General features: G+C 52.3%; 1 protein-coding gene across 1 annotated transcript in view; it reads right to left on the reverse strand.

The window, feature by feature from the left end:
- The window catches only part of LOC139684170 (zinc finger protein ZFP2-like), a 152,486-nt gene that overhangs the window by 68,368 nt on the left and 70,074 nt on the right, over window positions 1–14,044 (reverse strand). Inside the window, 1 exon segment of the mRNA XM_071579771.1 lies at window positions 4,920–4,926. Coding sequence (XP_071435872.1) covers window positions 4,920–4,926 — 7 coding nt within the window.

A 14,044-nucleotide genomic window follows, 5' to 3' on the forward strand; every position in this document is an offset into this window, starting at 1 on the left:
GGGACACTCTGGGGACACCTTGGGGACACTCTGGGGACAGTCGGAATCACAGAATCACAGAATGGATTGGGTTGGAAAAGACCTCCGAGATCATCCAGCCCAACCCTTGGTCCAACCCCAGTCCCTTTACCAGATCATGGCACTCAGTGCCACGGCCAATCCACATTTAAAAACCTCCAGGGATGGGGAATCCACCCCCTCTCTGGGCAGCCCATTCCAATGCCTGAGCCCTCTCTCTGCAAAGAATTTCTTTCTGCTCTCCAACTTCAATTTCCCCTGGCAGAGCTTGAGCCCATCGTGCCCCCTTGTCCTATTGCTGAGTGCCTGGGAGAAGAGACCAACCCCCACCTGGCCAGAACTTCCCTTCAGGGAGTTCCAGACAGTGCTGAGGTCACCTCTGAGCCTCCTCTTCTCCAGGCTGAACACCCCCAGCTCCCTCAGCCTCTCCCCACAGCACTTGTGCTCCAGTCCCTTCTCCAGCCTCGTTGCTCTTCTCTGGCCCCGCTCCAGCCCCTCAATCTCGTTCCTGAACTGAGGGGCCCAGAACTGAACACAACACTCAAGGTGTGGCCTCCCCAAGGCAGAGTCCAGGGGAAGGGTCACTGCCCTGGACCTGCTGGCCACGCTAGTTTGGATCCAGGCCAGGATCCCATTGGCCTTCTTGGCCACCTGGGCACACTGTTGGCTCCTGTTGAGCTTCCTGTCCCTCAGTCCCCCCAGGTCCCTCTGCCTGGCTGCTCTCCAGCCACTCTGTGCCCAGCCTGGAGCGCTGCAGGGGGTTGGGGTGGCCAAAGGGCAGGACCTGCACTTGGCCTTGTTGAACTCCATCCCATTGGAATCAGCCCATCTCTCAGGGCTATCCAGATCCCTCTGCAGAGCCCTCCTGCCTTCCAGCAGGTCGACACTCCCTCCCAACTTGGTGTCATCAGCAAATTTGCTGATGATGGACTCAATCCCCTCATCTAAATCATCAATAAAGATGTTAAACAGGACTGGACCCAACACAGACCCCTGGGGAACACCACTGGTGACCGGCCCCCAGCTGGACACAGCCCCGTTCACCAGCACTCTCTGGGCCTGGCCCTCCAACCAGCTCCTGACTCAGCAGAGGGTACACCTGTCCAAGCCATGGGCTACCAGCTTTTCCAGGAGCATGTATGGGAGACAGTGCCAAAGGCCTTGCTGAAGTCTGGATAGACACATCCACAGCCTTCCCCTCCTCCACCAGGTGGGTCACCTGATCGTAAAAGGAGATCAGGTTGGTCAGACACGACCTGCCCCTCCTAAACCCCTGCTGGCTGGATCTAATCCCTGTCCATGCTGAAGGTGCTGTGTGATTGCACTCAGGATGAACTGCTCCATAACCCTGCCAGGCACCGAGGTCAGGCTGACAGGCCTGGAGTTGCCAGGGTCCTGCTTGCAGCTCTTTTTGTGGATTGGGGTGACATTCCCCAACTTCCAATCATCTGGGACCTTCCCAGAGAGCCAGGACTGTTGGAAGATGATGGAGAGTGGCTTGACAAGCCCTTTGCCAGCTCCCTCATCACCCTGGGATGGATCCCATCTGGTCCCATAGACTTCTGAGGATCCAAGTGTTTTAGTTAATCACTAACTGTATCTTCCTGGAATTTAGGGGGGTTATTCAGCTTCCTGTCATTGTCTACCAGCTCCAGAGGCCAGTTGTCCTGAGGCCACCTGTCTTGCTGGTGAAAACTGAGGCAAGGTAGGTGTTAAGTACCTCAGCCTTCTCCTCCTCCAGATTAACTCTGTTCCCCCTCGAGTCCAGCAGAGACTGGAGGTTTTCCTTGCCCCTCCTTTTGTTATTGATGTATTTATAGAAGCACTTTTTGTTATCCCTCACAGAAGTAGACAAATTCATTTCAAAATGCACTTTTGTCTCCCTAATTTTCTTCCTACAAGACCTAACTAAGTCCCTCAACTCTCCATGAGTAACCAGCCCTTTCTTCAATAGTCGGTAAGCTCTCCTTTTATCCCTGATTTCCTTCAGAATCTCCCTGTTCAGCCCAGCTGATCTTCTTCTCGCCGTCTGGCCTTTCAGCACCATGGGACAGCCTGTTCCTGCACACTCAAGACTTGCTTCTTGAAGCACGTCCATCCCTCCTGTACCTCCTTATTTTCAAGGGTTTTTCCCAGGGTATGCTCCGAACTGATCTTCTGAATAGGCCAAAATCTGCCCTCTGGAAGTCCAGCGTAGTTTTATTGATGGCCCTCCTCACATCCCTGAGTCTTGAAAACTCTCTTATTTCATGGTCACTGTGCCCTTGACAGCCTCCGACTACAACATCTCCCACCAGCCCCTCTCTGTTTGTAAACAGCAGATCTAGTGGGGCCCCACCCCTGGTAGGTTCATTTACCAGCTGAAGCAGGAAATCATCCTCTATACACTCCAGGAATCTCCTAGACTGCCTCTTCTCTGCTGTGTTGAGCTCCCAGCAGATACCTGGCAGGTTAAAGTCACCCACAAGAACAAGGGCTGGAGATTTTGAGACATCTGCCAGCTGCTTGTAGAAAAATTCATCCCCTTCATCATCCTGGTTGGATGGCCTATAACAGACTCCCACCAGGATGTCAGCTTTGTTGGTCTTCCCCCTGATTCTGGTCCACAGGCACTCAACTTTATTGTTAATGACCTCAAGTTCCACAGAGTCAAGAGACTCTCTAATATATAGAGCCACCCCTCCACCTCTCCTACCCTGCCTGTCCTTTCTGAAGAGCCTGTAGCCCCCCATAGCAGCACTCCAGATCTGAGCATCTCTTAGACAGTAAGCAGGCTTCGATGAAGGGGGGAAGTGGGCTGTGCCAGCCAAGGTTTGGGTGATTTAGGCAGCATGGGCATCCTTGCTGCCCCTCACCTCACAGCACCATGGCTTTTGGCCCTTTCATAGAATTGCAGAATGGTTTGCGGCTGGAAGGGACCTTAAAGATCATCTCATTCCAATCCCCTGCCATGGACAGGAACACCTTCCACGACACCAGGTTGCTCCAAACCCCAACCAACCCGGCCCTGAAGGATGGAGGAAGGCTTAAGTGGCCTTGGCACTGCTCTGGTGATGTGCACAGAGAGGAGAGATCTGGTCTTCCTACAGCTCCCAACATTCCCAGGAAACCTGGGACCTTGGCTTCACCCCTCCCTGCCCCATCACCCTGCTCACGAAGCAGAGGGGCTGCTCTTGGTGCTACAAGCTGGGACATGTTCCTCCTCACTGTCACCCCCAAAATGCCCCCAGCAGGTAAATGGAGTCAGGGCTGATGTGCTGGAGGGGAAATGTAAAGCACTCACACTTCAGCTTCTTGAGTCTGGGCCCTTTACAAGTTCAGAGAGCCCTCCAGAATTCAAAGCATCCTTTGTTTCCAACTAACTCTGCTCCTCCTTGGCAGTCAATGTAACTCCTGTGTTTTCTACCTTAAATCTCTGGGGGTTGGAGACCCCAAAGAGGTGTTGGCTATGCTGTACTAGTGCACACATCAGGCAGCAAACCCTGGGAGGCTGCTCAGAGATGCCAAGCACCTCCAGCCATGGGAAAACCCAAGGATGCTTCCCACACTACAGGGTGGGTATTACACCCTGGCAAGGATGGAGGATGTCCCAGAGTCACCTTCATCACCTGGCAGGCCAGGGCAGGGTGGGTGGCCAGATCCTGGTGCAGGAGCACTGTGGAGATGTGCTCACATTACTGCAGGGCCTGGGACGGGAGCCCGTGGTCAGCCAAGTGGGAGGCGTGGAGCAGCTTGTACAGCTTGGGAGAGGGAAGCAGAGCAGCCACAGGTGAGCAGGGAGAGGGACACGCCTGTGGATGCCTCTGCCATGGTGCATCATCCCACTGTGATTCAGAGCACTCTGGATCACAGCCTGACACTTGGGGGCACTTCCACCCATTCCCACGGGGGCATCCAGCCCTCTCCATGCACCAGGCGTGTGGTGGGGAGAGAGCAGCAGCTTCATAGAATCGTGGAACAGTTTGGGTTGGCAGGAACCTTAAAGATCATCTATTTTCAGCCTCTCTGCCACGGGCAGGGACACCTTCCACCAGACCAGGTTGCTCCAAGCCCTGTCCCACCTGGCTTGAGCACTTCCAGGGATATATCCAAGCAATCTATGCAGTGCCCAAGGCAGCAACAGCCAGGTTCCCATCTGCCATAGGAAAAACCCATCTACTACCCAGAGAGCAGCAAGGAAAGCAGACCTGAGCAAGTACTGATCACACACACCGTGCACCTCAAAAGCAGACCTGGACGAGGCCCTCGGCCAAGGCAGCATCACCAGCATTCCCAAAGCCCAACAAGGGAACAAGCCTCAGGAGCAGTCTGAACCCCTGGCTTCATGGGAGTGTGTACAAGTTTTGAGACAAATCTGAGCTGCTGCACAAGATGTACTTGAGCATCTCCACTGCCTGGAAGTGGAGTAGGAAGGATTCAGGCTGTTGTAGCTGTGGGCAGTACTCAAACATTTCCATCCTTTGGATGGCCTCTGTCCTGGGAAACTGGGCAAATGCCTGGCTGCAGAGAAGAGTAGGTTCAGTGGGCAAGGGAAGAGGTGCCTGCCCCAAAAGCCCCACACAGCTCACAGTGAGAGCAGAAGAACCCCAAACAGGGACTGCTTTTGCATAGCAGTGAGATCCCAGGGATGGGGAGAAGGTGGGACAGGGGCCTCTGTCAGGAGCACCAGCCTTCCCAGCTCACTCACCGGTGGCTGCTGCCCAGCAGAGCCATGGGGTCTGCCTTGTTCCTGAAGTAAGCAAAAGGACTGCCTGCCATCAGGGAGCAGAAATGAGCTGCTTCAGCTGCTCCCTTGCTGGCTGGATGCGAGGAAAAAGACGAACCTTTAGTCCTGAGACATCACCACATGATCAGTATCGCTTTGGAGGCCCCCAAGCTCACACAAAAAACCCAAACCCAACCACCCCACTTTCCTTCCCTGCCCACACAGACCCTGATCCCTCCCTTCTCCCTGTTTTTGTCCTTTTTTCCTGTATCTGCTTTTTGTACCTCAGTTTCAGTTCCCTGGCAGAACTAGGGGAGCCTGAGCAGGGTCCAGCTCCAGCTCTGTTACAGTGCAGGTACCCACCCTCCCCATTACAGCTGCTCCCAAAGGTCTCAGCTCACCCAAAGTGTCTCCCATGGTGACGATGGCTCCGTGGTTCAGCTCCATGTCTCCAACCTTGTTGGGACAACATCATGCCCAGGTGGGGCCTCCAGTCCCTCCGTGTGGCATCCCCACAGCACTGGAGGGAGACAAGAGGGAGAGCAAAGGTGAACAGAGATGGTCACCACAGGGTGGGTCTCACTGGCAGGTGACAGCACAGGGGAACACACACCTCTTGCTCACAGACCAGTGCTGCCTGAGGGATCCTTCCTGACATGAGCTGCAAGAGCATCTGCACAATGTCATTGGTGGCCAGTGCGCTGGTAAACCTGCAAGGAGATGTCAGAGAAGGGCTGCAGTGCTGGGACCCCAAACCCTCAGTCACCTCCAAGGGCATGTCCCAAACACCCCAGGAAAGAGGTGTCCTGAGGGGCTTCTCAAGGAATCCTAGAATGGTTTGGGTTGGAAGAGACCTTGAAGACCATCTAGTCCTATCTCTCTGTCATGGTCAAGGACCAGGTTGTTCCAAGCCCATGGCAGGGGGTTGGAATGGGATAATCCATAATGTCCCTTTGAACCAGACCATTCTTTAAGGCTGATTTGAGCTCCATCTCAGCTCCCAATTCCTTCCCAAGCCTCTCGCTCTTGCTTGCTTTCCCATTCTGTTCTGGGAAGGGAAGCAACGGCTCCCGTTCCTAAACACACCTCCTGCAAATTCCTGAGCCCTGCCCAAAATCCCTGGGTGACACGAGTGGTTTATCCATTGCCTTGTCTGCTTTCCATAATCAGTGACTCCAGAGTCAAGCAGCCAGGATCAATCCCAGGTTACATGGACTGGGACAAACCAGCTGCTGTGCTGGAAAGGGCAATTCCAGAATCTCACCTCCCCTTAGTGGGAATTCAGTGCTGCAAAGAGCCCGGCAGTGATCGTGGATTTAACTATCCCTATGGATTAATGCCTGGCACTCATGGCCAAGTGCTGCTGCAGCATCTCTCCAGGCAGAAAAAGCTAGGCCAGTGCAGAAGGGATTCAGTGGGGGCCCTGCCCAGTTCCCAGGATGGATGGGCAGCTGCCATGGACAGGCTGGATCTCAGTAGAACTTCATTTAAGTAGTTTCCACAAAGCTTCTAAAACAGGGACTGGTTTGCACGTCTAACACAGCTGAAATCCTGTGGCTCACCAGATTTCCTAATAAAGTGCTGCATAAGGGAGCTGTGAAAGAGAAAAGAGACCAAACCCCCAGCTCTGTGAAATCTTTAATTCTGCTTTGCAGAATGTTGTTTGCACAGCAAGGCTGGTTAACTCCTGAAACAGCACGAGGTTGTGGAGTCGCTTTGTTCCGGTCCACACTGTCCAGCAATTACAAGGAGCCGTGTACCAGGTATTACAAGTCCTACATTAAAGTGAGCTGGACACTTCAATGGGATGAAATGGTAAAGACCCAAGAGTTTGGAGAGTTAAAGTCACGATTTTACAAGTTTGATGGGTCATGTCATTGAACAAAGAAAAGGCCGAAGTCCAACAGTGATGAAGATGCTTCAAGACCACCCGAGGGATGAAGTCAGGAGAGCACTACCCAAATTTCAGGCCAAAAGGAAAGCTCTGCCCAAGCTTTTGCCCAGTCATTAATATGGAAAATAGCAGGTGTTAACTATGAACTCGAGACTGTATCTGTAGCTTCTTTTACATAAGCAAGTCTGGCAAGTTTTTGCCTCGTATGAACCGGCTTGCCTGCGATTTTGTCAAGAAATACCTTTGCTGCTAAAAAGATAAAAAGCTTCTTAGCAGTTATTTATTTTGAGGTGTTTTTCGCTATCAAGCTGGCTGTGGAAATCTTCATTTAACCTGATTTCAGGGAACAGCTGGCTGAGATTTTAGCTAAAATTGAAAACACACCCATCAGATAGGAAAAAAATATCATCAGAAGCTCCTTCTTTCCAGCTGAAACCTACTGGGCTATTCAGGGTTTATGTGGAGATAAACCCCTCAGAGAGATTCCATTTCAAATATCATGGAAGTTCTCAGGGATGAAAAAGCAAATCAAACCCTTTCAGAGCAAGTTCTCCCACCTTAATTCCCAAACACTGCCAGAGTTTGTCCTTGGCACCTCAAGTCCTGCATGACCTAAACCCAGCACTTGGGCTCCTGTGGGAAAGGGACAGGAAGCGCAGAAGGAAGTTCAATCCTACCTTAAGGCAATTCCCAAGGAGCTGATGACACTCCAGTGAAATCCTGGCTGTCCTGTCTGTGGACTGACCTGGGTCAGTGCAGGCGCTCTGGGCTGGGAGTGACAGTTCCTGCCCCACTCCTTGTCCCACGTCAGAGCCCCAGGAACTGGGACTGGGGGGTTGGGGTGGCTGCAGCCCACTCTTGCTCTGGAAGGGAAGCCAAGATGAGCCCAACTCCCAGGGCCTGTGCAGGGGCTCCCTGTGGAACAGCAGTTCAGTGTTTAGTCCATGGCTTTCCCTGGTCCCCTGAGGCAGAGCATGGTCTGTACATTGGTCTCTCCCTTATTTTTCAGACAATCACATACCAAGGTCCTGCTTGTTTTGCCCCCAGCCTCGGGGGCTGCAGTTTGTCAGCAGGATTTTCCCACTTTTCAGCAGACCAGGGATCATTTTCCAAGGTTCCCAGGAAATTTCTGGAGCTGACCTATTACTGAGTACAGAGCACAGGACAAGGGAAGAACCAAGTTTTTAGCACTTACCACATTACATTTTCTTTTCCCACGACAACCTGCACCGGCTCTTCCCATCTCAGAAGGTTCCTTGTCCTTGTTCAGCCTCCCAGGATTCTGTGAGGACATTTCCCATGCACAAATCAAGATCCCAGAGCCAGAGGGTTGTCCTTGGAGATGGAGCAGAGTTGGCTACTCCAGTGGATTTCCTCCATGGGCCCAAAATAAAAATAATGGCATCAGTTCAGAATCACCTTGAGCTGGGACTGTAGCAAAGGAAAACTCCTTTTCCATGTCCAAAGGCAGGAGATTGCCCTGGTCAGGCTGTGAGACCTTAAACTGCACATTTGTCTGGAAGTTGTGACTGGGATTCCACCAGGGAATGAGCCTCCTGTATGTGGAGTGGATTTAGCTGAGCCAAAATTTACTTTCTCACTGCAACCCTGCACTGCTGTTTCTGCATTGCTCGCTAGAGAAGTGTTGATAACAGGCCTTGATCTTCCACTCAAGGAATGAGCTCCCCAAAAACATGGACCACTGCAGACGGAGGTATGCAGTACTTGCGGGAATTGGCAGTGCTGGAAGTCACTCACCGTGCCAGAGAATGGGGTCATATCCCCATCAGTCCGGAGGATGTCCCTTGCATGCTGCCCATGTGGAGGAAAGGGATTCGAGGTGCCCCCTCATCACATGTTTACTGCCTGGTAACAGTATATCATCCAAAGATGGATCTGCCATGTGTGAACACGATGTCTACCTGGCTGCAGAATACAGAAGAAAATTTGGAAACTTCTCACTCCCGCGGATTGGCAAATCAGTTTCTAGGGACAGCTCCGAACTCATCTGCCACCAGAGCATCCACACCGTGGAGAGGCCCTACGAGTGTTCCTGGTACCTGGCAATTTACCCCAGAACAGGTGCTCGACCCCAACAAACTGCTACGTTGCTTGAAGGAAAGAGGTGTCCTAGTTGAGCAGGAGGGACCAGCTAACCCTGTGTGGGGGTGATCAAAGCTGTGTATTCTACCCCCTCTATTCATTCCCCAAGGACAATGGGCCATTAGCAGCAGCTGCCCAGGGAGCCACTATCACCTTCACACCCAGCCTGAGGGGGGCGGAGCTGCTCATGGGCCATCAACAGTTCAACACCCCCTGGCTCCCAGAGTTAATCACCCATTGTGTGAGTCCCCGCCCAGGGGGAGGGACTGGGTGCTCCCTGAGGGTACATAAGTGGTGGGTAAGAAGACCTCAGGAACTTCTCGTCGGATCCAGAGCAGCAGCAGGACCTTGACAGGAGGAGATCCCCGCTCTCGCCCAGACCACAGCCCTTGCCTGCACCAACAGGTTTTTCTTTTCCTTTTGCTCTGGACTTGGGGGAACCACAGGGGTCTCAGCACAAGGGCAAACAAACCCCCTTGGGTTTGTGCCCCAGGACACTGGGTTATACTGCTGGGGTTTTGTGAGTTGAAAGCAATTCCCTTTTTGTGTCAGTGTTGCTATTGTAATATTATTATTAAATTTTAGCTCTGACTTATAATCTCTCTCGTGGTGAGTTCATTTCCCCTGCTGGTTCACCTTTAAACCAGCACAGGAGGCCTTGCTTATTCTGATCAAAACCACCAGCTGCTTGCTCTCTACTGGGGTTTGGCCTGTGCCTACTGAGCTGCAATAGAGCACCCTACAAAAGTTACAGGGGAGGACGCAGGGACCCAGAGTGTGGAGAACACTAAAAACACTGTTGCAGCCCTGATTCAGGTGGGTCTGGAGGACCACCTCACAAGTTTCATTTTCATCTTAAAAGGACATGTTTCCAGGCTCAACCAATTGGAGTCAGACCACCGCACCTGGGGCGGGGTCACTTGAGGTCATATATACCTGTGTTTTTGAATAAACTTGGGATTTGCTTGAACATCACATTGGTGTGTGCAGTCTCACTAGGCCCCAGTTGGCAACAAACACGCTAAATAAGATGAGTACCCAGACCAGCAACATAAAGCTGTTATTGCTCCCATAGTGAAAAAGAAGTCATGGATAAGGAGGTCTACAGGAGGTCTGTCAAACTAGACAGAGAAGGAGCAAGAGCAGGAACTGGTGAGGGGACAGACATAAGTTTTTCGACAGAGGACACAGGTGCAGAAACTTCCACAGAGGTGGCCAAACAATCACTGGGAAAACAGGAACATCCAGGGGAAATTAGACAGGAGACCATAATATCCAGATCAGTGACCCCAGCAGAAATTCGGGATATACAGAGAGAATACAGACGCCTGCCTGGTGAAGGAGTTCTTACCTGGCTGCCCCGATGCCGAGATAGAGGAGCTGAGGCTTACGTGTTGAATAGTCAAGAAGCACAACCCCTGGGCTCTGTTGCCAGAGATGATAAAATCGAAAAGGAGATTGCAAAGTCACAGGACTGTTGCAATTTTTTGGCACGACCTTTTGGAGGTGTGGCTGGAGCACACCCATATAGGGAGTCTGTAGAGAGTTCCCCAAGAAAGTGGACAACTCCAGATGAAGCCATCCAATACCTACGGGAATTGGCAGTGTTAGAACTTCTCTCTGGTGATCCCCTCAAAGGAATTAGTACTACTAATCCAGGGTATGTCCCTTGCCCAGTGCCCATGTGGAGAAAAGTAATACCAGGTGGTCCTGCACCATTGTTCCATTGCTTGATAACAGTTCTTCCTCAAAGCAGTGACGCCTGACCCCAAACTGTGGGCAAAATGTGTGCTTGGTTACGGCCAACAGAAGTGTGTGCCTCAAGGAGATTTAACCTTGGGGAAAACTAATCTGTATTCTGAGTTATTTATTGCAGGAAATGAATCATCAGGCAAGGAAGACCTGAGCTGAGCTGCTGCCAGTGCCCATTGACTGAGTGCTTCTCCTGCTCGGAGGATCCATCCTGACAGAATAAAGTCTACAATCTGCAGGAGTGGAAGATGGCCCTGAGAAAACAAGAACTGTGCAAGCACGAAATATAGATAGATATGGGATATGGGTTTGACGTAATATGCTATGAAATAAGGGGTGGAGATTGTGGTAGTTTAGGCCCAGAGCAGGCTTTACTTTTACAGTAGGCCCTGAAAGTGTTCTGTAGATTAGAAGGGACACAGGTTGTCACTGACTTGAAGCAAGCAAAGAAGTACCATATGACGTGAACAGAGTATAAAAGGAGTGGGGAGGAAGTGTTGGGTCTCTTTTCCTCATGGCTGGGATGTTGTTCTTAAGGATTTTGTCTGGGAGCAGCTGCTGGAAGTTTGAAGGTTCGAAGCTGGGCTCTGTGAGAGTGAGAGTGTGACATTCTACAGCTGAGAAGGAACGTGCATAGCCCAGGGTGTGCTGTGTTGTTGAAATGCTGCCATGAGAAAGAATTATCCAGCAACTTCTTCTGTGCTGGCACATCTTTGTGTTGGGAGTGACACAGACATGCTGGTCTGAGCAGAACTGAAAGCGTGTGACGCTACGTCCAGAGGAGTAGAAAGTGCACAACCTGTAGAGAACACATGTGGCCAGATGGGAAGAGGAGAACTGTGATAAGAACTATCCTTGTGTATCACAAATGCAGCTACAGAAGCCTAAATAACTTGTAGCTTCTTGTCCCTGTAATATTTGTAACAGAATTTGACTTCCCTCAAGATTCACGCGTGAACCATCTTGGGTTTTCAGCTGCCTGTGTTCTGTGCTGGCTGGTGGAGCTGGTTGCAGCCCTTGCCACTGCAGGGTGTGTTGTGGCGTGGTCGGCCCCAGAGCAGCAAAATGGATCAGTGAGCCCCGGCGCACTCGGTCCCTCGGCTGCCGCTGATTCCCCCCAGCCGTGTTTTCCCCTGGAGCGCAACTCGTGGTGCTGAAGGGACAACCCCGAGCCCACTGAGCCAGAAGGGCTGGGCAGTGTGGAGTCGGCACCCCGGCAGGGACCTTTTTTCCCGCTCATACACGGAGCGGAGAGAGTTGGAGGCAGCAGTGAAAGGAACTGCGGAGAGCTGAGCTCAGCCAGCAGCTGCACAGCCCCTGGTCAGACAGACTAAATCAGTTTGTGTAGGGAGTGACGAGGAGGAAGCAGGATGTTCACAAGCAGTGGAAGAGACAGGGCCAGACACAACCACCCGATCCCTGTGCCCAGGTGAGCTCCATGATCAGGTTTCAGGCAGCAGCCCGAGGAGTCCATAACTGAGCTGGCTGCTCTGACACAGGGGCATCGCAGCTGAGTGTGTGGCACTGGATGGTAGGGAAGCCAACTAACTGGGCCCCCTGTCCCAGGACGGGGCTATTGACCATGGGATCGGGTAAAGGGCAGAAACTCTCAGCCTCTGAAGGCGACTCTTGTCAAGCGGGAGGGAAAGATACCCAAGCAAAGACGGTCTTTTAGAGCACCAAGATGGGTGGAACGCCATGGAGCAAGGTGTCTGGTACCTGAGAGAATTACCCGTGCTGGGGATAATCTTTCCGATAAGGAGCAGTTCCCTACCAATGCAGACAGCATCCAGCGTGCAGAGAACATGTGGCAGAATTCCTATGGAATGCGCCGGCACGACGTGCCAGCTCATTGGGAGGGATATTGTTGAAGGAGGGAGAAGCAACATTGCGGTTGGCAAAGTCTGGCAATATGAAGAAACTCTCCCTGTCCTGTTATGGGTCTGTGTCTCATCAATGGAAAGAGTGATGGAGGATTTCCAGAATTTAAAAGAAGTTCTGAAGGGGCACCAGAAACGTAAATTGGAGCTTAAAGAGGAATTTTCCCCTGCCCTGCCAGTCCAGCCTCTGCCATTTGGAGCAGGTGCCCCCCATCTCAAGGGAGAGAATCCACTCCACCAGGTTAGCTGGCACCATGTCCAGCTGGGAAAGGACAGGAGTGTTATAAATGACCAACCAAATAGCCAATCATTGGGTATAAAGGGTAGTTTATAAGTAATGAAAGCTACAGAGTAAACAGCGCAGCGCTGGGCGCACGAGGAGTCTCTGCTCCATCAGTGACACCCATTTGAGCTCGCAGGCTCCTTCTTTATACAGTTAAAGCGGGTTTATTTTTAATCAGTTCTGAGAAATTCTTTTCTTTTTTCTCTGCTTTGGATCCTTTCATCTGATTCTGTGTGTTGCTTCTCTGTGGTCATGGGGGCTGGGTTCTTCTTTGCTGTGATTCTTAACTTAAAGTGTAACTAAAGACAATCTTTTTAGTTCAGCCTTATCTGTTGTCTTGAGTACGTCTTCCTTATCCTGATTGTGTTTACTTCTTTATTGTATTTAGGTATTCTCAGATGCTCTTTCGTCTGCACTCTATTTATTTTACTTCAAAAGGCTGCTTAGTTATTAACTTTAGTTCTTTTTCTACTTTTTCTACATTATTTGCTAAGCTCATAGACATTATGTTGCTAAATCTTTACCGCATCAAGCTATACAGAAGTCTCGTTAAGTTCTTGACACGACTTAGTTTCTATTTCTCACAGGAGCCGAGCGGCCGAGTGGCCGCGCCGGAGCTGCCGGAGCTGCAGAGCCGCAGGAGCCCCTGCCAGAGGCGCCCTCGGGTTCCCGGGGGAGCCCCCAGCGAGGGGTCCCTCCCCGCTGCTGCAGCGGCAGCAGGACCCGGCCCGGGGGGCACAGGAGGGGGCACGGGCAGAGCTGCAGCTCCTCTGCCGGGGGCAGCGAGGGCAGCGCGGGGCGGGCGGGGCTGGCGGCAGGAGCACAGGCACAGCTCCCTGGCCAAAGCGCTTTGCCCAGCCATTCGCCTGGGATCGCAGAGCCTGTCAGGCAGCCTCTAGTGTGGCTTGGGGCCGGGCTGTCCCCTCGGGGCCCCGGCTACTCCAGTGGGCAGGGAAGCAGCCCTTGGCTTGCCCCTTGCACGGGGGGAATGGGGAACGTTCGGTCGGGAGGGTTTTCCCCCCGGGCCAGCAATGCTGTGGAACTGCCCCTGCAGCACCGGCCCCTCTCCAGCCCGAGCTGCCCTTTTGTCCCTCTCGAGCTCTGCTGGTGGCGCAGGGGCAAAAGAAAGGCGCGAGTGGTGCAGGGCTCAGGCTTTGTGCCATTGCACTTGCACAGAGAGGCAGGTGGGGGAAGAAAGGCAATGGTTTATTGAGGGAAGGGGAAGGGGAGGGCTAAGTGAGGGAAGGCAAGAGCAGGAGAAGGGAAGAGGCAGAGTGTGAAGGCTGGAGGGAGGAGGAAAGGAGAGAGGGAGGGAGAGAGAGAGGGAAAAAAAAGAAAGAGAGGAAGGGAAGAGAAAAAAGGAGAGAGAGAAGGAGGGAGGAGGGAGTGAGAGAGGGGGAGACAGGGAG

Source organism: Pithys albifrons, chromosome 34 (assembly GCF_047495875.1).
Source record: "Pithys albifrons albifrons isolate INPA30051 chromosome 34, PitAlb_v1, whole genome shotgun sequence".
In the NCBI taxonomy this organism is placed as follows: domain Eukaryota; kingdom Metazoa; phylum Chordata; class Aves; order Passeriformes; family Thamnophilidae; genus Pithys; species Pithys albifrons.